Source organism: Anolis carolinensis, chromosome X, assembly GCF_035594765.1.
Source record: "Anolis carolinensis isolate JA03-04 chromosome X, rAnoCar3.1.pri, whole genome shotgun sequence".
Lineage (NCBI taxonomy): Eukaryota > Metazoa > Chordata > Lepidosauria > Squamata > Dactyloidae > Anolis > Anolis carolinensis.
In genome coordinates, this window is record NC_085847.1 from 2155001 (window position 1) to 2174694 (window position 19694).

General features: G+C 47.7%; 1 protein-coding gene across 1 annotated transcript in view; it reads left to right on the forward strand.

Moving 5' to 3' along the window:
* The window catches only part of rph3a (rabphilin 3A), a 42536-nt gene that overhangs the window by 5368 nt on the left and 17474 nt on the right, over positions 1 to 19694 (forward strand). The window contains exons 2-4 of the mRNA XM_008117336.3: positions 13762 to 13857; positions 14727 to 14738; positions 18333 to 18476. Coding sequence (XP_008115543.1) covers positions 13781 to 13857; positions 14727 to 14738; positions 18333 to 18476 — 233 coding nt within the window. The 5' untranslated portion in view covers positions 13762 to 13780. The remainder of the gene's footprint in view (positions 1 to 13761; positions 13858 to 14726; positions 14739 to 18332; positions 18477 to 19694) is intronic.

Below are 19694 nucleotides of genomic sequence, written 5' to 3' on the forward strand. Positions count from 1 at the left end.
TAAGCCACAGCAACGCGTGGCCGGGCAAAGCTAGTAATATATAGAGGAGCAAGCAAAGTGTCCTTTGTGTATGGGAAACACGGATTGAGGTACGCTGAAGCGCATCATGCTGCTCTTGCTGGGCTCCCATTGCGCATCTTCACAATTATGAGCCTTTTCGGGCCATAGGGGACTTTGGGTGCCGGCATTCACTTTTGTCTACGGGTGAAAAGAATGGCGAAAATGAGAAAGAGCGTTCCCCAGTGGGTAGCAACCTTTCCTGTGTTCACAAGCGAATGGTTGCTGGTTCGGGATTACTTCCCTAGCAGAGCTACTCGTCCGAATATGGGATGTGTTTCTCTCAATCCCGTTGTGGGATTCGACGGTCCATTTCTGGCCCGCGTCGAGCCGAAATGGAGGGTTCACTACTATCACTTTGAGATGCTAAGAGGCCAAATTGCTGAGCATGGAGTTCATCCCCCTAGCAGAGCTACTCGCCCGAATATGGGATATATTTCTCTCAATCCCGTTGTGGGATTCGATGGTCCGTTTCCGGCCCGTGTCGAGCCGAAATGGAGGGTTCGCTTACGATCACTTTGAGATGCTAAGGAGACTAAATTGGTGAGCATGGAGTTCATCCCCCTAGCAGAGTTACTCGCCCGAATATTGGATATATTTCTCTCGATCCCGTTGTGGGATTCGATGGTCTGTTTCCGGCCCGCGTCGTGCCGAAATGGAGGGTTCGCTTACTATCACTTTGAGATGCTAAGGAGGCCAAACTGGGGAGCATGGAGTTCATTCCCCTAGCAGAGCTACTCGCCCGAATATGGGATATATTTCTCTCGATCCCGTTGTGGGATTCGATGGTCTGTTTCCGGCCCGCGTCGTGCCGAAATGGAGGGTTCGCTTACTATCACTTTGAGATGCTAAGGAGGCCAAACTGGGGAGCATGGAGTTCATTCCCCTAGCAGAGCTACTCGCCCGAATATGGGATATATTTCTCTCAATCCCGTTGTGGGATTCGACGGTCCGTTTCCGGCCCGTGTCGAGCTGAAATAGAGGGTTCGCTTACGACCACTTTGAGATGTTAAGGAGGCCAAACTGGTGAGCATGGAGTTCATTCCATATCACAGCCCTACAAAGGACAGAGCAAGACCCATACAGGTTGTGCCCATAGTCGATCCTCCACCTGTCCTGCTCCATGTTTAGCATTCTAGCCACGAATCTACGGCATTGACACTCCTATCTGGGCACGATGGGTAGTCCAAAAAAACGTAACCGATGTTGGGATTTTCTGCTTTGCGCAACCAAAATAAAATGTACGAGATTCTGCTGAGCAAGGCGAGCAGGAGTGCTTTTCTGTGCCGCATTTGAGTGGGACGTCCCCGCCGTTTGGCACCGCTCAACTCTACCAAGGCTCAGATCTGAAGGAGTTCCCGTCCTTCCGCACGGGTTGTGGGAAACCCCGTTCAGTTGGGTGGCACCCTTGCAGGTCGCAGAGAATATTCAGTTGGGGATTTCAATCCAATCCGCTGAAGGATATTCATCGGTGTAAAGTCGGACGGCAATGAGAGTTGTGAACACACACATTGGTGATCAAAGCAGGGGCTGAACACGAACCGCGATCAGGGACTCTTGCCCGAGAACTTCACCCAGAGGAAGCGACTATGGCAGTGGGTGGTTTACATTTGTGCAGACAGTCGTGGGCTATGACACTCCATGTTTAGCTCCGTATGGTCCAAAAAGGCTTCTGGAAGTAGTCAGAAGTCTATTTCTGTGCTTCTGAGCTTCTGGCTGATTCCAAGGATGGGTTTATTTTAGGTACGAGAAGGATGTATATGAGAAAAGTGCCACTCCGGATGGGATTTGGGAGAATTTTGGGATGTGAGTTGTAAAAAGCAGACCGAGGACGGGGAAGCTTGTTTCCTGCTGCTCTGGATTCTAGGACACAAGGGAGCCATGGTTTCACATGGCAGCAAAAAAACCAACAAAAACAAAAACCAAAACCTAAGCATTAGGAAAGAAAGGAGCCCCCAGTGGTGCAGTGGGTTAAACCGTGGAGCTGCTGAACTTGCTGACTGAAAAGTTGGTGGTTCGAATCCGGGGAGCGGAGTGAGCTCCCGTTATCAGCCCCAGCTTCTACCAACCTAGCAGTTCCAAAACATGCAAATGTGAGTGGATCAATAGGTACCACTTCAGTGGGAAGGTAACATGACCTTGGAGGCGTCTACGGACAACGCCGGCTCTCCGGCTTAGAAATGGAGACGAGCATCAACCATCAGAGTTGGACATGATTAGACTTAATATCAAGGGAAAAACTTTACCTTTCATTAGGAAAGAATTCCTGAGCTGTTCAGCAGTGGAATCGACTGCTGCTTGATTAAATCTTGTAAACAGAGATTGGATGGCCATCTGTTGAGGGTGCTTTGATTGTGCCTCCCTGCCTGGCAGAAGGGGTTGGACTGGATGCCCCTTATGGTCTTTTCCAACTCTTCTAGGAGTCTGTAATTCTATAATTCTTTGATTCTGTCACGCTTAGCAACTTCATTGACTTGTCTGTCTTCTCCCCACACTTTGAGGTGGGAGAAGGGGCTCAAATTGTTCAGCTGAGTCCAATTTCATAGTTTCCCCAGGGAACATTGGTATAGCATTGTTGAGCAACCCCAAATCTGATCTGGAAAGATTTCCTGGATCAGGAGGCGAGGGTGCGAGGGTTGCCAGCCACGCCATCCGGCGTAAGTTTGTTCGCCGACGATATCCTAATGGGTGCAAACGATCCTGGAGCAGACGGCAGGGAAAGGCGCAGTGGGCGCACACCGTTCGCTGACTGTTACGGCTGCGAACATTATTCCACCCAGTAGATCTTTTAAATACACCCTTTGTATCATGGTTCGTCAGATGTCTTTATACCGGCCGTGGGTTAATTTTACAGCACACCCCCTCCCTCTGTACCCAGTTCGCAGCCTGGCTTTCTCTGGCATTTAGTGGTTCACTGGTTTCGTTATCTTTCCGGAGGGGCACAATCGCGTTGCTATGGCGAGGACATTGTGGGGATGGCGGCTCTTTTGGCACACTGGGGCTGCGGTAGGTAATGTGCATGTGCATTTGTGTGTTTGGGTAGGGAGAAAAGTTAGGAGCAATGGGATGTGACAGACCCGAATCGCTGCAGCAAGGAGCGGTGCGGCCTCGGCGTTCAGGCTTTATGTAACTCCAGTGCTGCAAAGAAGCAGCCGGTTGAACAAAAGGCAAGGAGATGTCATCGCCGAGATGTTCAGGAGGCAACAGCATTGTGGAGCACATGTGTTTGGACCAGCTAAATAGCAAGGGAACTTTGTAGTTCTACAGAGTTACAGTGGCTCCTCGATATCCACTACCCTACTCGGTCAGCCGTCGGAAGCGCAATAGCGTTATCCCGCACAACTCTGTTCGAGCAATTTTAGGAACGTCCCAGCTTTTGCCCAACACAAAGAGTCCTCCTCGAGATGTTCAGGAGGCAACAGCATTGTGGAACACATGTGTTTGGACCAGCTAAATAGCATGGGAACTTTGTAGTTCTACAAAGTTACAGTGGCTCCTCGATATCCGCTACCCTACTCGGTCAGCTGTCGGAAGCTCAATAGCGTTATCCCGCGCAGCTCTGTTCAAGCAATTTTAGGAATGTCCCAGCTTTTGCCCAACACAAAGAGTCCTCCTCGAGATGTTCAGGAGGCAACAGCATTGTGGAACACATGTGTTTGGACCAGCTAAATAGCATGGGAACTTTGTAGTTCTACAGAGTTACAGTGGCTCTTCGATATCCGCTACCCTACTCGGTCAGCCGTCGGAAGCGCAATAGTGCTATCCCGCGCAACTCTATTCGAGCAATTTTAGGAATGTCCCAGCTTTTGCCCAACACAAAGACTCCTCCTCTTGATAATATTACATGCAGTAATATTGTAAGTCACTTGGCAAGAAATAATGAAATATTTCTAATATTTCTTCCAAGTCCCCACACCTATGCTCTCCTTGGAAATAAGTACTTTTTCTAAAGTAAGCTCCAATTTTCTCTCCCGAGTAGCACGCCCCGGCCTTTGTGATCTAGCTCCTACCTAATGGCTTTCCGGCCTTTTTCACAAAAGGTTTCCTGTCTTGGAGAAGAAATAACCGCAGGAGGCGAGCGGAGGAAGCACGGAGTGGGATTGCTCACCCGAAGGATTTGGAGGTGTGTTATTTCGCGCCAGAGTGGGCACCGGTGAGCTTTTGTTCCCTGGCACGTCGTTGAGGCGCGTGTTGGATGTGACAGCTTAATTTCCATGCACCGTAATTCGCCTCCGTCCAAAGCCTGTGTTTTAGGGGCGTAAGCATGCCTCCAGAGTTAGATCTGGGCCGGAAGGAGGGCAGAGGCATTTCGAGCTGTGCGGGTTACATAAGCAGACAGCGTCAGGTCTCAGCCCTGTGGGGTTTCCAGTCTAAACTGCGATGGAGAGGAAGGAAGGAAGGAAGGAAGGAAGGAAGGAAGGAAGGAAGGAAGGACAAGGAGACGGCAATTAATGGAAACCGGCTTTTTCAAGACGGGACACATGGGGTGTAACATTCTCCCACATTCTCTCTAGGCAACGACAGTGGCAGTGTATTGGAGATTTCGCATCATATCTCTGTGCAGGCCTTTGACCAATCGGTGGCCACTTTAGTTGAGGGATGGCATTGCTTTTGGCATCACCTGCTGTTATATTGTATTAGTTTATTCATACTCCAGCCGAGGCGTTGTCCTTTTCCTGATATTGCACAAGGAGGTATTCCAAAGAATGGATTCCTCCTTGCGCAATCTTGGAGAACGGGAGAAGTCCCAGCAGATTGGAAGAGGGCCAATGTGGTCCCTATCTATCTTTAAGATGGGGAAAAAGGATGACCCAAACAATTGCCGTCTGGTGAGCCCCACGTTGATATCAGTCATCACTAATAGTCAGCATGGATTCATCAAAAACAAGTCATGCCAGACTCTGATGTCTTTTTTTTGATAGAGTTACAAGCTGGGCCAATGCAGAGAATGCCGTGGATGGAGCGTATCTGGACTTCAGGAAGGCCTTCCTTCAACAAGGTCCTCCATGACCTTCTGGCAAGGAAACTAGTCCAATGTGGGCTAAGCAAAACTACGGTTAAGTGGATCTGGAATTGGTGAAGTGAACGAACCCAACACATGATTCTCCCCATTCATCTCGGACAGAAGCGACAAAAGAGTGGAGTGCCATCAGCAGGGTTCCATCCTCAACCCGGTTCTCTTCAACATCTTCATTAATGACTTAGATCAGTGGTTGGGTCCCCAGATGTTTTGGCCTTCAACTTCCAGAAATCCTAACAGCTGGTAAACTGGTTGGGATTTCTGGGAGTTGAAGGCCAAAAACATCTGGGGACCCACAGGTTGAGAACCACTGCCTTAGATGAAGGGTTAGAAGGCATGGTCATCAAGTTTGCAGACAGGACCAAATTGGGAGGGAGAGGCAATACTCCAGAAGACAGGAGCAGAATTGAGAAGGACCTCAACAGATGAGAGAGCTGATTGGCCAAAACTAACACAATGAACTTCAACAGGGACAAATGCAAGATACTCCACTTAGGCAGAAAAAAAAAGAAAAAAAATACAGGATAGAGTACAATGCCTGGCTCCATAGCAGGACGTGTGGAAAAGATCCTCGTGGAGAGGAAGCTGAACATGAGCCAATACTGTCATGTGGCGGTTAAAAAAACCAATGGGATTTTGGCCTGCATCAATAGGAGCCTAGTGCCTAGATCCAGGGAAGTCATGCTACCCCTCTATTCTACCTGTGTCAGACCACCCGGAATCACACTGTGTCCAATTCTGGGCACCACAATTGAAGGGAGATGTTGACAAGCTGGAATGTGTCCAGAGGAGGGTGACCCAAAGGAACAAGGGTCTGGAGAACAAGTCTTATGAGGAGCATCTTCAAGAGCTGGGCATGTTTAGCCTGCAGAAGAGAAGGCCGAGAGAGAGAAGACATAATGAGGGCCATGGGTCAAGAGGTGAGGGGAAGAAAGTCATAGGGAGGAGGGAGCAAGCTTGTGTGTTGCTGCCCTAGAGACTAGGACACAATGGAACAATGGCTTCAAACAACAGGAGAGGAGATTCCACCTGAACATGAGGAAGAACTTCCTATGTGAGAGCTGTGAAACGCTCTCTCTGCTTCAGAGAGTAGTGGAGGCTCCTTCTTTGGAGGCTTTGAAACAGAGGCTGGATGGTTATCTGTCGGGGGGACTTTGAAGGCGATTTTCCTGCTTCTTGGCAAAATGGGCTTGGACTTGATGGTCCATGAGGTCTCCTCCAACGCTAGGATTCTATGATGCAGGCGTATGAGCTACAGTACATCTGGGAAGCCTTGTACAGTAGAGTCTTGCTTATCTGAGTTCCGCTTATCTGACACTCCGGATTATCCGAGGCAAATGTCCTCCCTCCCGTTAGCTCACTCGCTTGCTCCTTCACCAGGTTGGGCCTCGGTGCTGCCGGGACCTGGTGTGGCAAAGGAGCTGAGGAACGGAGGACGGGCGAGTGAAGGAGGGTGGCAAAGACCCTTATTCGCTCGCTCAATCACTCACTCACTCACCCCGCCAGGTCCCAGTGCTGCCATCGCCACTGTCGGGATCTGGCATGGCGAAGAAGCTGAGGGATGGAGGGTGGGTGAGCGAAGGAGGGCAGCAAAGGCCCTCTCTTGCTCGCTCTCTCACTCACCCCGCCAGGTCCCGGTGCTGCTGTCACTGCTGCTGGGACCCAGTGGCGAAGGAGCTGAGGGATGGAAGGTGGGCGAGTGAAGGAGGGCGGCAAAGGCCCTTCTTCGTTCTCTCTCTCTTTCTCTCTCACTCACTCACCCCGCCAGGTCCCGGTGCTGCCGTCGCCGCTGCTGGGACCCGGCCAGGTAAGTGAACAAGGGAGGGAGGGTAGGAGAGCGAGCACCCACCCTCTTAGTTTTGCTTATCCGTCATTCTGCCCGCCAGTTTATGACGGATAGGCGAGACTCTACTGTATTTGGAACTGAGCAAGGCTTTTGAAGGCCAGGTTTCTTGGAGTTTTGTCATGCAAGCGTCGAAGGCAATAACAACCCCAAATCTGAATATTGGGGAACGCTCTATAAAGCCACCAATTGAGCTTGACGTTGAGAACAACACCAGCACGAATTGGGTCTGCAATGGGAGAGCATTCCACTCCGAGGTTCTGCCGAGAGCCTAAATGAACACCAAATTTGAGCTCTTTTTCAGGGAGAAAGGCAATGCTCTTTAGCCAGTTCCGGACATTGTTCCCCCCTAAACATGCCAGCTGTCTCCGAATCCTGCTCCTGCCAATCAGTGGTGATTTTGGGAGCAATGAGCTTGGCATTTCCATGTTTGCGTTGGGCTGTCGCCACCGTGCTACGGCTCCAGTTGCCGGGGGAAGGCGGGAGGGGAGGGAGGCGAGGGAAGAAAGCCTGATCAAGCAGGGTTTTAATTGGGATGTCAGGCTCCGATAGCACAGTCGGAGCATCATTACAAGCGCGATGCCACACCGATAGGCCTGAAATCCCCGGCGCGAAGCGAAAATGCCTTTATTGGGAGATGGACACGCGAGACAAGGGCTTATTAAATTGCTAATTGGGAGCCGCAGGGTGTCGCGGGGAAGGGAGCGGGGATGCGTGGCAGGCTGGCAGAGGAGATGCCAGGAAACGGGGCGCGGGGGCACCTCTCAGCAGCCACCCCTTGCAACGGCGTGCAGCACATCTTTCGTCTTTTCCGCACGTGAAATGCAGAGATGTAGAAAAGCATTGGCAGGCTGGAAGAGGAAAACCACTCTCCAAGGTGATCTGAATAGGTTTGGTTCGACTGGGATGACCAATTTAAAGTTCGGACTATAACCAGGATTATTATTATTATTATTATTATTATTATTATTATTATTATTATTATTATTATTATTAATTATTGTATGACACAGCAAACACTTCCCAAGCATTTAGGACTGCGTGATGTATTTTTATAAGAAAACTACAAAGCCCATCTCCTTGAACTTTTTGCACAATCACCCCACGTGCCAGGGCACTACTCTGCCCAAGTTTCGGAGAGATTCGCACACCCGCTGATTTTTTGCGAATTTTTCAATGTTTTTTCAAAAAGTATTTTTAATAAGAAAACTACAAAGCCCATCTCCTTGAACTTTTTGCACAATCACCCCACGTGCCAGGGCACTACTCTGCCCAAGTTTCGGAGAGATTCGCACACCCGCTGATTTTTTGCGAATTTTTCAATGTTTTTTCAAAAAGTATTTTTAATAAGAAAACTACAAAGCCCATCTCCTTGAACTTTTTGCACAATCACCCCACGTGCCCTGGCATTACTCCCCCCAGGTTTCGGAGAGATTCGCACACCCGCTGATTTTTTGCGAATTTTTCAATGTTTTTTCAAAAAGTATTTTTATAAGAAAACTACAAAGCCCATCTCCTTGAACTTTTTGCACAATCACCCCATGTGCTAGGGGCACTACTCCCCACAAGTTTCGGAGAGATTTGCACACCCGCTGATTTTTTGCGAATTTTTAAATGTTTTTTAAAAAAGTATTTTTATAAGAAAACTACAAAGCCCATACCTTTGAACTTTTGAAAGAATCACCCCACGAGATGGTCTGGGGAACTGCAGTTTCCTAAGGTCTGTACTCTTCTCTGGGTGCATTTACACTATGGAATGAATGCGCTTGGATCCCACTTTAAATACCATAGCTCCAGACTAGGCAATCCTGGGAATTATAGTTCCCATGTCTCCACGAGATGGTCTGGGGAACTGCAGTTTCCCAAGGTTCGTACCCTTCTCTGGGTGCATTTACACTATGGAATGAATGCTCTTGGATCCCACTTTAAATACCATAGCTCCAGACTGTGCATTCCTGGGAGTTATAGTTTCCCAAAGTCCATACCCTTCTCTTGGTGCATTTACACTATGGAACAAATGCCCTTGCGCCCCGTGCAATGAAGTCGTCCTGGGAGGTATAGTTTCCCAAGGTCTATGAACCTTCTCTGGGTGCATCTACACTGCGGAATGAATGCAGTTGGACCTTACTTTAAATACCATGGCTCCAGACTAGGCATTCCTGGGAGTTATAGTTCCCATGTCTCCACGAGATGGTCTTGGGAACTGCAGTTTCCCAAGGTCCGTACCCTTCTCTGGGTGCATTTACACTGTGGAATGAATGCTCTTGGATCCCACTTTAAATACCATAGCTCTAGACTAGGAAAAAAATAGACAGCCAAGGGGGTCAAAAGCAGAACAGACACAGCCCTGGTGGCCAAATGAATTTCAGACTAAAACCCAGAGCGGACGTTGCTCCCCATTGATGTTGAAATTGCTTTTTTTAATCCGATGTGACTCGGATGAAGGACGGCTGGTGGAAAGGCCACTTGCTGCTCCGCCTCGGGTGGCAACATGCCTCGGTCTGGCTCTGGCCCAGCTTCCGACAGTCCAGGAATGGCACAGCTGGCTTTGACAGGTTGCGCGATCTTTCCCCCCGCTTGCCCATTCGCTCCAGTCCGATTACCTGCCTTTGGGGCCCGTCCGCATGAAGCAGAGCCGAGCCAGCGGCTCCTCGGTGTTGGCATCCGCCGCCGGAGTTGCATCAGCCAGCCTGCTTCATCTTTCAGGAAATCTGCGTTACATTTTCCCATCCGACGCGGACGACGTCTGATGAGAACCTCGGAGCGCCGCGAGAGATTCCCCGAGCCTCCAAACTGCCTTGCCAGTATATATATTGACATGCCTTCAATGTAACATTCACCAGCCTGAGGAGGATGTTATTTTTAGGGCCAGATCCTTTTGGACCGTACGGAGCTAAACATGGAGAGTCCGGTCACCCATCCAAACACTGACCAGGGTTGCCCCTGCTTAGCATCCATGGATTTCATCACAAGGAAGCAGGGAAGTGTTTGGAAGAGTAGGTTTAGGAATCAAGGATGGAGGGAGGGAGGGAAGGAAAGCAGCGATGCACTCTCCTTCCCTCTCTCTATCTCGGGTGTGGACCTTGGGAAACTATAACTCCCAGGAATGCATAGTCTGGAGCCATGGTATTTAAAGTGGGATCCAAGAGCATTCATTCCATTGTGTAAATGCACCCAGAGAAGGGTATGGACCTTGGGAAACTATGACTCTTAGGACTGCACAGCATGGAGATATGGAATAATAATAATAATAATAATAATGAAATTTAAAAATGGGTTCTGACTGGATTTATTCTACAGTGCAGATGCACCCAGAGAAGGGAATGGACCTTGGGAAACTATAACTCCCAGGACTGCACAGCATAATAATAATAATAATAATAATAATAATAATAATAATAATAATAATAATGGCATTTAAAATGGGTCCTGACTGGATTTATTCTCCAATGCAGATGCGTCCAGAGAAGGGTATGGACCTTGGGAAACTATAACTCCCAGGACTGCATAGCATAATAATAATAATAATAATAATAATAATAATAATAATAATATTTAAAATGAGTCCTGACTGCATTTATTCTCCAGTGCAGATGCACCCAGAGAAGGGTATGGACCTTGGGAAACTATAACTCCCAGGACTGCACAGCATAATAATAATAATAATAATAATAATAATAATAATAATAATAATAATAATAATGGCATTTAAAATGGGTCCTGACTGCATTTATTCTCCAGTGCAGATGCACCCAGAGAAGGGTATGGACCTTGGGAAACTATAACTCCCAGGACTGCACAGCATGGAGACATGGCATAATACTACTACTACTACTACTACTACTAATAATATTTAAAATGAGTCCTGACTGCATTTATTCTCCAGTGCAGATGCACCCAGAGAAGGGTATGGACCTTGGGAAACTATAACTCCCAAGAACGCATAGTATGGAGTGATGGGATTTAAAGTGGGATCCAACCCCAGCAGTCCGTCTTAGTCGCCGGTGTGGATTGTGCCATTCGTGGCACCTCATGGGATATGGCGTTCTTTTCATCGCAACGCCCAGTATGCCCCAGTTGCCCTGGCTGGGGGACGCTGGGAGTTGTGGGATGAAAAGAAGCCGCAGTCACCGTTGCCTTTGGATCCTTGGCCCCGTCTTCTGTTGTCCAGGAGCTGTGCCGAGAGCGGAGGCGAAATGTTTTCATACCAGGCCTCCGGGGAATCCAGGGAATTGGGCAAACACAAAGGAAACAGCATGTCCGTTGGATGGGATTTTTCATCACCTTGAAATGAGAAACGTGGCGAAGGCTTGGCAGCGTTTCTCCGACGATCAAAGAGCAGCTTTCTTGGCACCGAATTGATCCGCGACGTCGCCTGGGGAGCTTGCGCTTGAGCAAGCTTGAGGACTCACAGCCAGAAAAATGGACTTACCGTATATACTCGAGTATAAGCCGACCCAAACATAAGCCGTCCAGGACCCTCACTCGAGTATAAGCCTAAAAAAGGGCTCAAAAACTCGGCTTATCCTCGAGTATATACGGTATATTTGTGGGGCAGAGAATCCAGCTGTTGAAACAAGTCTGCATCACGCAAAATGCCCACAGAGTGTTGGGATCCCTTGAAAGAGATCAGTACAAGAAAACCGCACTACGAACTAGAGCTGACAGCCGGCACAACAAATCATTGCATGGAAAGTTCCTTGACAAAATTGAAGGAAAAGATCAGATGGGACTTGGGGTTTAAAGACTCTCAGGTAGGAAAATAGTATAAGCTGAATGAAGACGCTCATCTACCACCAGCTGGAGGTAGTATGGATCGGGCGTAACATGCATAAAGATCTGTGAGTTTTCTGGGCTGAATGGCCATGTTCCAGAAGCATTATCTCCTGATGTTTTGCCCACATCTATGACAAGCATCCAAGCATCTTATCCTCTCTCCTCTACCTTGTGGCTCTGATAGTCATTATTATTATTATTATTATTTTATTATGACACAGCAAACAAGATAGATATGCTGGATTTCGTTTCACAAAATCACAAGTCGAACACTTCCCAAGTGTCTAGGACTGTGTGATGTATTTTCGGATGATGCGTGCAGATCCCAGCAGGGTGGCTTTTTGCAGTTGGCAGATCGTGATTTTGTCAATGTCTATTGTTTCCAAATGCCGGCTGAGATCTTTTGGCACAGCACCCAGTGTGCCCATCACCACCGGGACCACCTGCACTGGTTTCTGCCAGAGTCTTTGAAGTTCAATCTTGAGGTCCTGAGAGCGGCTGAGTTTTTCCTGTTGTTCTTCGTCAATGCGACTGTCACCTGGGATGGCAACATCAATGATCCAAACCTTTTTCTTTTCCACAACTGTGATGTCTGGTGTGTTGTGTTCCAGAACTTTGTCATTCTGGATTTGGAAGTCCCACAGTATCTTTGCATGCTCATTCTCCAAGACTTTTGCAGGTTTGTGATCCCACCAGTTCTTTGCTGCTGGCAGGTGGTACTTGAGGCATAAGTTCCAATGAATCATTTGAGTCACAGAGTTGTGCCTCTGTTTGTAGTCTGTCTGTGCGATTTTCTTACAGCAGCTGAGGATATGATCCATGGTTTCGTTGGTTTCCTTGCACAGTCTGCATTTTGGGTCATCAGCTGATTTTTCCATCTTGGCCTTGATTGCCTTTGTCCTGATGTCTTGCTCCTGGGCTGCGAGGATCAGGCCTTCTGTCTCCTTCTTCAGGGTCCCATTCATGAGCCAGAGCCAGGTCTTCTCCTTATCAGCTTTTCCTTCAATTTTGTCAAGGAACTTTCCATGCAATGTTTTGTTGTGCCAGCTGTCAGCTCTAGTTTGTAGTGCGGTTTTCTTGTACTGGTTTTTTGTCTGCTGTGCTTTGAGGAGTTTCTGATTTTTGACTTATTGTTGTTGTTCTTGTTGTTATTATTATTATTATTATTATTATTATTATTATTATTATTATGGCTTTGGGCCCTAATACATACATTATGTATGTATGTATGTATGTATGTATGTATTAGGGGCCGCAGTGGCGCAGCGAGTTAAACTGCTAAGCTGTCAGTACTTGCTGACCGGAAGGTCGGCGTTCGAATCCACAGGACGGGATGAGCTCCCACTGTTAGTCCCAGCTTCTGCCAACCTAGCACTTCGAAAACATGCAAATGTGAGTAAATCAATAGGCACCGCTCTGGTGGGTAGGTTACGGCGCTCCACGTTATCATGCCAGCCACATGACCTAGGACAGTGTTTCTCAACAAGGGGGTCAGGACCCCTTGGGGGGTCACCAAATACCATCAGAAAACACATATTTCTGATGGTCTTAGGAACCCAAATCCCTACAGTATTTTATGTTGGTCATGGGAGTTCTGTGTGCCAAGTTTGGTTCAGTTCCATCTTTGGTGGAGTTCAGAGTGCTCTTTGATTGTAGGTGAACTATTAATCCCAGCAACTACAATTCCCAAATGTCAAGGACTATTTTCCCCAAACTCCATTAGTGTTCACATTTGGGAATATTGAGTATGTGTGCCAAGTTTGGTCCACATCCATCATTATTTGGAGTCCACAGTGCTCTCTGGATGTAGGTGAACTACAACTCCAAAACTTAAGGTCAATGCCCACCAAATCCTTCCAGTATTTCTTGTTGACTGTGGGAGTTCTGTGTGCCAAATTTGGTTCAATTCCATCGTTGGTGGAGTTCCGAATGCTCGTGAACTATAAATCCCAGCAACTACAACCGACTCTTCGGTTTAGAAATGGAAATGAGCCAGACTCGGACATGACTAGACTTAATGTCAAGGGGAAACCTTTACCTTTACTATGTCTTTGGGTCTTTTCAGGTAGTCCGGACGCCTGGCCATGACCGACACGGTGGTTGGCAACAGCACCAATCAGTGGATGTACCAGAACGACCGGCAGATGGCCCTTCGAGGCGGGTAAGAGGGATTTGGGACTTTGGGGTTGCCTTCTACAAGTGAAGGATGGGAGGCCGATGCCAGGGTTGTGTATGATGAAATAGACCTAGAGGTTATACTGTCTGGTTTTGTATCTCTGTTCCATGACTCACAAACTCCCATTTCTCAGAATGCCATAATGAAGGCACTGTGGGTGGGACTAGCAAAGTTAATGGGCGGGAGACTGAGAACACAGCATTCTGGGAAATGTAGTTTGGGAAGGCAAAGCCCCCTGTTGTAGGGAATGCAAAAAGCCCTGCCCTAAACTACATTTCCGAAATTGGGTGGACTAAGACTGGTAAATGTATTCTAGCATTGTAGCAAGTTTCACTCTGATAGCTTTAAAAATGAGGGATATAGGAGCCCCATAAGATTCCACAATTATAGAAATTATGCGCAATTACGATAACGAAATAATGTGTTGTCGAAGGCTTTCATGGCCGGGATCACAGGGTTGTTGTATGGCCATGTTCTAGAAGTATTCTCTCCTAACGTGATGTGGGCGAAACGTCAGGAGAGAATACTTCTAGAACATGGCCATACAGCCCGGAAAACATACAACAACCCGATAACGAAATAGTCACAGAATTTCTTATAGTTACAAACTATACTTTAGAAACACTTTGGAAATGAAGGGCCAGCACTCCCAGCTTTGTCATGATATTTGAACCATTTTTAATGGATGGCACATCCCCACTGAACTGTCTTTGGTGTGGATTCAGCACCATGGAGAGCGGCTTCAAAAAGCCTGCCTTCAAACCCGCTGCAGATATGGAATTAGAGCTTTTTCCCCTGACTTTTTTGCACTGACTCTTACTTTTGTCTCCTTTCTTTTTCATGCGACTCCAAAGTGGGAAAGAACCGTAAGTCTAAATAGTGCACTAGCTTAGCACTGTGAGCTTGGGGAACCTCCACGATACAAAATTCCAGAATACTTGTAAAGTATCACCACAAACACAAGATGGTCTATGTACAAAGAAAATATGTCCAAATAGCATATAGTATTATTCAAGTTCCCCATACAAAGCTCAATTAGGTACAGTAGAGTCTCACTTATCCAAGCTAAACGGGCCGGCAGAAGCTTGGATAAGTGAATATCTTGGATAATAAGGAGGGATTAAGGAAAAGCCTATTAAACATCAAATTAGGTTATGATTTTACAAATTAAGCACCAAAACATCATGTTATACAACAAATTCGACAGAAAAAGTAGTTCAATACTCAGTAATGCTATGTAGTAATTACTGTATTTAAGAATTTAGCACCAAAATATCACGATATATTGAAAACATTGACTACAAAAATGCCTTGGATAATCCAGAAGCTTGGATAAGCGAGGCTTGGATAAGTGAGACTCTACTGTATTCAAAAACATTTAACCTACTGATGCCTCAATTAATGTAATTTTATTGGTATCTATTTTTATTTCTGAAATTTACCACCCTTGGCTTATACTGGAGTCAATGTTTTCCCAGTTTTTTGTGGTAAAATTAGATTCCTCGGCTTATATTCGGATCGGCTTATACTCGAGTATATACAGTATATAGGCTTCAGGGATATATAGTCAATGAAAATATCTTCCAAACAAAGTAAACAGATAGTTGGCCATGTTGCTGTATACTGGAATGAATGTACGGGGAACTTCAATAATACTATATGCTACTAGCTTTGCCCGGCCATGCGTTGCTGTGGCTTATGGGAATCCTTTGTTGGCCAGATGGAATAGCAGTGAGTAGCCTTTCAGTCTCAAAGCCTGGCCGTTTTCTGGAGTAGCTGGAGCTTTTTGTTGTATGAACGTAGAGGCATGGATGAGGGGTTGTGCTGCCAAGTTTAGTGTTTCTGGGATGTGTAGTTTTGTTGTTTTGTCCTAGGCCGAAATTTCATTGCCCTTTTATATAGATAGATTTGGACATATTTTCTTTGTACATAGACCATCTTGGGGACCTCCACCCAAGCAGACTGACTCATGAGTGGCCTTCTTCTCATGCACTTCATGCCACTCGAGTGCTCTTCAATGCCCTTTAAGGCATTGTGGTCGACTCGGCAAGAGAGACCACAATGAGAAATCCTTGAGACGGGCTCTTCCAACCTCCTTGTCGCCCGTTGCCGGAGCGTCTTTGTTATGACGGGAGATGTTCTGCTACTTCCGCGGCGTATTTTATGGCCGCTCCTCAACCTCCGAAACCAACAAAGCCAAACAGAGATGGTTTTATTGATTGGGAGAAAGCAAATACCGGACGGCGTGCGCCGGGCCCACAAAGCGATAGGGATAGTTTTGGTAACCAAAGCCGGGAAGAAGCTGCGGGGAGATGGATGGCGGGCCTGATTGGACATGAAAGATAATTGGTCTATTGAACAGCAGCCAACAGTTTTGGCTTGCGATTTCCAATCAATACGTGCAATTCAGCGCCCACCTCTTTCCCCCCATTGCTAGGCTTTTATCTCCAGATACTTCCAGCGTTGGCTCACATCAAACTCAGGTCAGGGATGCTGGGAGTTAAAGTGCGAAGAGCTGTTCACGTACAGGGCATGTTCCCCATGGCAAATGACAATTCTGGAGATCGGCTGGGCATTCTCCCTGTGATCGTTTGCAAAGTATAGCCTGCCATGGTGAGACAGACCCGGAGACAGGTTCGTCTGACAGGCGGAAAATGCATTCGCCGATTACCCGGGAGGAGAAAGGGATGGCGATGAAGCGATAAGTCGGGCGCAAGAACAGTCATTTTGCACTTGGCCTTTTGGTTCCTTTTTGGCTCGCTGCCCTCGGGGGAGGAAAAGGCAAATGAAGTCTTCCTTCCATTCCTAGCCGTGCGGAGAGGGCACAAAAAGAGGGCTGGGTTGAGTCGATCCAGCCTGGGTTGAGTTGCTCCTATCATCCGTAGCATTGCCACACGTCCAAATGGACTTGACAGCAACAGAGCAACAATGGTCAGGGAATACAAGTCCCACATCGAGTCCAAATCCCAGGCTTGTGTTTTGCACCCATAGCTCAGGCGCTGTGGGTCACCTGCCTCCGCCGTCTCCTTCTCCTGGGCCTGCAGAAGGGGGAGACAGCTGGTGTCGCACCAACAACGCCATCCAGAAAGAGTCGGTGGCGGATTCCACTTGGCCTGCAGTCAGAATGTTAGCGGCGGAGACTCGGGAAACTCGGGAAACAACCCACGGCCCCGGCATCCCCAGAAAGCACAACCAAAGCCAGGGAATCTGTCTGGGTTCTTGTTAGATGGGCATGCCTCTAAACCAGGGGTCCTCAAACTTTTTAAGTGGAGGGCCAATTCACAGTTCTTCAGACTGTTGGGGGGCTGGCCTATGAAATAGTCCAAAATTAGGATTGTTGTTGTGTGCCTTCAAGTCATTTCAAACTTAGGTCAACCCTAAGTCTTTAGGACAGAGGCCAGGTCAATTACCATGGACCTTAGTTTGGGGACCCCTGATCTAGATGATCTCAAGACCATAGGTAAGCAAAGAGACCTCCAAAGACCATCTAGATGATCATATAAGGCAATCGAAAGACCATAAATAAGGAAAGAGACCTCAAAGGCCATCTAGATGGTTTCATAAGACCATAGGTAAGCAAAGAGACCTCCAAAGACCATCTAGATGGTCTCATAAGACCATCAGTAAGGAAAAGGACCCTCAAAAACCATCTAGATGATCACATAAGGCCATCGAAAGACAATAAATAAGGAAAGAGACCTCAAAAGCCATCTAGATGGTTTCATAAGACCATAGGTAAGCAAAGAGACCTCCAAAGAACATCTAGATGGTCTCATAAGACCATCAGTAAGGAAAGGGACCCTCAAAAACCATCTAAATGATTGCATAAGGCCATCGAAAGACCATAAATAAGGAAAGAGACCTCAAAGACCATCTAGATGGTTTCATAAGACCATAAGGGTCCTCCAAAGGCCATCAAGGCGATCTCATAAAACCATAGGTAAGTAAAGGGACCCTCAAAGGCCATCTAGACGGTCTCATATGACTATAGCTAAGCAAAGAGACCTTCAAAGACCATCTAGACGATCTCATAAGACCATAGTTAAGCAAAGAGACCTCCAAAGACCAAGTAGACTTAGGTCAACCCTAAGTCAAAAGTTTAGGACAGGGGCCAGGTAAAAGACCTTGCAGGGCTGCATCTGGCCCACGGGCCTTAGTTTTGGGACCCCTGATCTAAACCCCAAAGTGGGTGATCTCACTCTCATTTATGTGTGTTCGAGAAAGAGGTTTTTTTTTTTGGGGGGGGGGGAAATGATATCCCAGCCCTCCCATCGACAAGCTCAGTCTCCATTGGTTAACTTTCCTGAGTTCCAGGGTTTGAGCATAAGAGAGAGGGTCTTAGTTGGGGGTGAGAAGGCTCTTTCCCAAGCTCTGGTGCCCACTGATGTTCCTTCTGGGGTGTCTCACTTGGATGCCACCACGGCTCGATCCCAAATACTTTTATTTTGCGCTGCTTCCAGGTCCCCCGGCGGTTGGTCGGCCCGCGGCAACCAGCCAGAGCATGGACGGAAGAATGAAGATCTGACGGACGAGGAAAAGGAGATCATCAATCGGGTCATCGCTCGGGCGGAGAAGATGGAGGAGATGGAGCAAGAGCGCATTGGGTAAGGAAGAACATGGGACAAGAGAGGCCTATAGAGTAGAGTTGGCAGGGTCAAAGCCACCCATGCCGGCAGAATTGACCACAATAGGTGGTGGACCTATTTGGAAGGTGAAAACCCATGATGGGTTCCATGCCCCAATGTTGTGGTGTCTGTCAACACTACCAATGGCTGGGGTTGAGTTGGGGAGGAGGCTGGAGACCTCAGAACCCAACAATAACTGGCATTTTGATATTACTTTACGTGGGTATATACATTCCTTATGCATCCCATAATATTGTTGCTGCCAAAAGGCTGATTTAGGTGTGTCGTGCCGTGACGAGTCATGCCGTCCAAGTGGATTGCATCGCTTCCCTTGGGAGCATATGGCGCATCGCCCATCCATGTCTGCCATGCAGCGCCGCAATTCCGAAACATGGCGGTGTGGCGCAACAGAGGCATCGCAAGTTTCGCAGTGCGACTTCAGCACAGGCTGATCTGTGGGGTGTCCTATCTCCCTCTGCACCACTTGTATCTCCCTTTTGCTCCACCTTGGCCCCATGACTGGTAGGGATCAGTATCCGTCGGAACGATCCTAGCCGAAAGTGGCGCAGCTCTGTGCATTTCTGCAACGAGCCTTGTGAGATTGTGTGCGGTGTGCTGAAATGCTCTGCTCCTCCTTGCTTTCCCCGCCGAGTTGGAAGGGAGGAAGCGGTGAGCTTGACTTATTTCTTCCCCAGCAGCTACTGCACTGCACCATTTCTCACTAGGAGAAGGCGAGGAGCGGGAATGCCGGTTGCTCACTAGTGGGCTCTTTTGTGGGTGTGTTGCCAATTTTTTTATTAGCATGATTAGGATTAGTTCGCCGTTTTCCCTCTTCTGCAATTTCACGCCAAGCCGACGGCTCTGTCAGTGGTTGCACATTCCGTTGAAAAATCCCCTCCCTCCCTCCCTCCCTCCCTCCCTCCCTCCCTCCCTTCCTTCCTTCCTTCCTTCCTTTTTGTGGCCTCCATTGTTGCCAGGTGTAACCTCAGAGGAGTATGTGAATGAACTCGTTCATGTTCAAGGTCCCAATGCCTTGTCCTGACTTACGTTCTTCATTTTGGTCATTGTTGTCAAAAGAAGGATGTGTACTAATTTTCTAGGGAGTGCCGATTTCCCACATGGATACGTTTGGAGCCCAGCTGCAGGTTTCTGAGGAGTACACGTATTTCCTCGTATTTCCTCCTTGCAGTGGGTCTT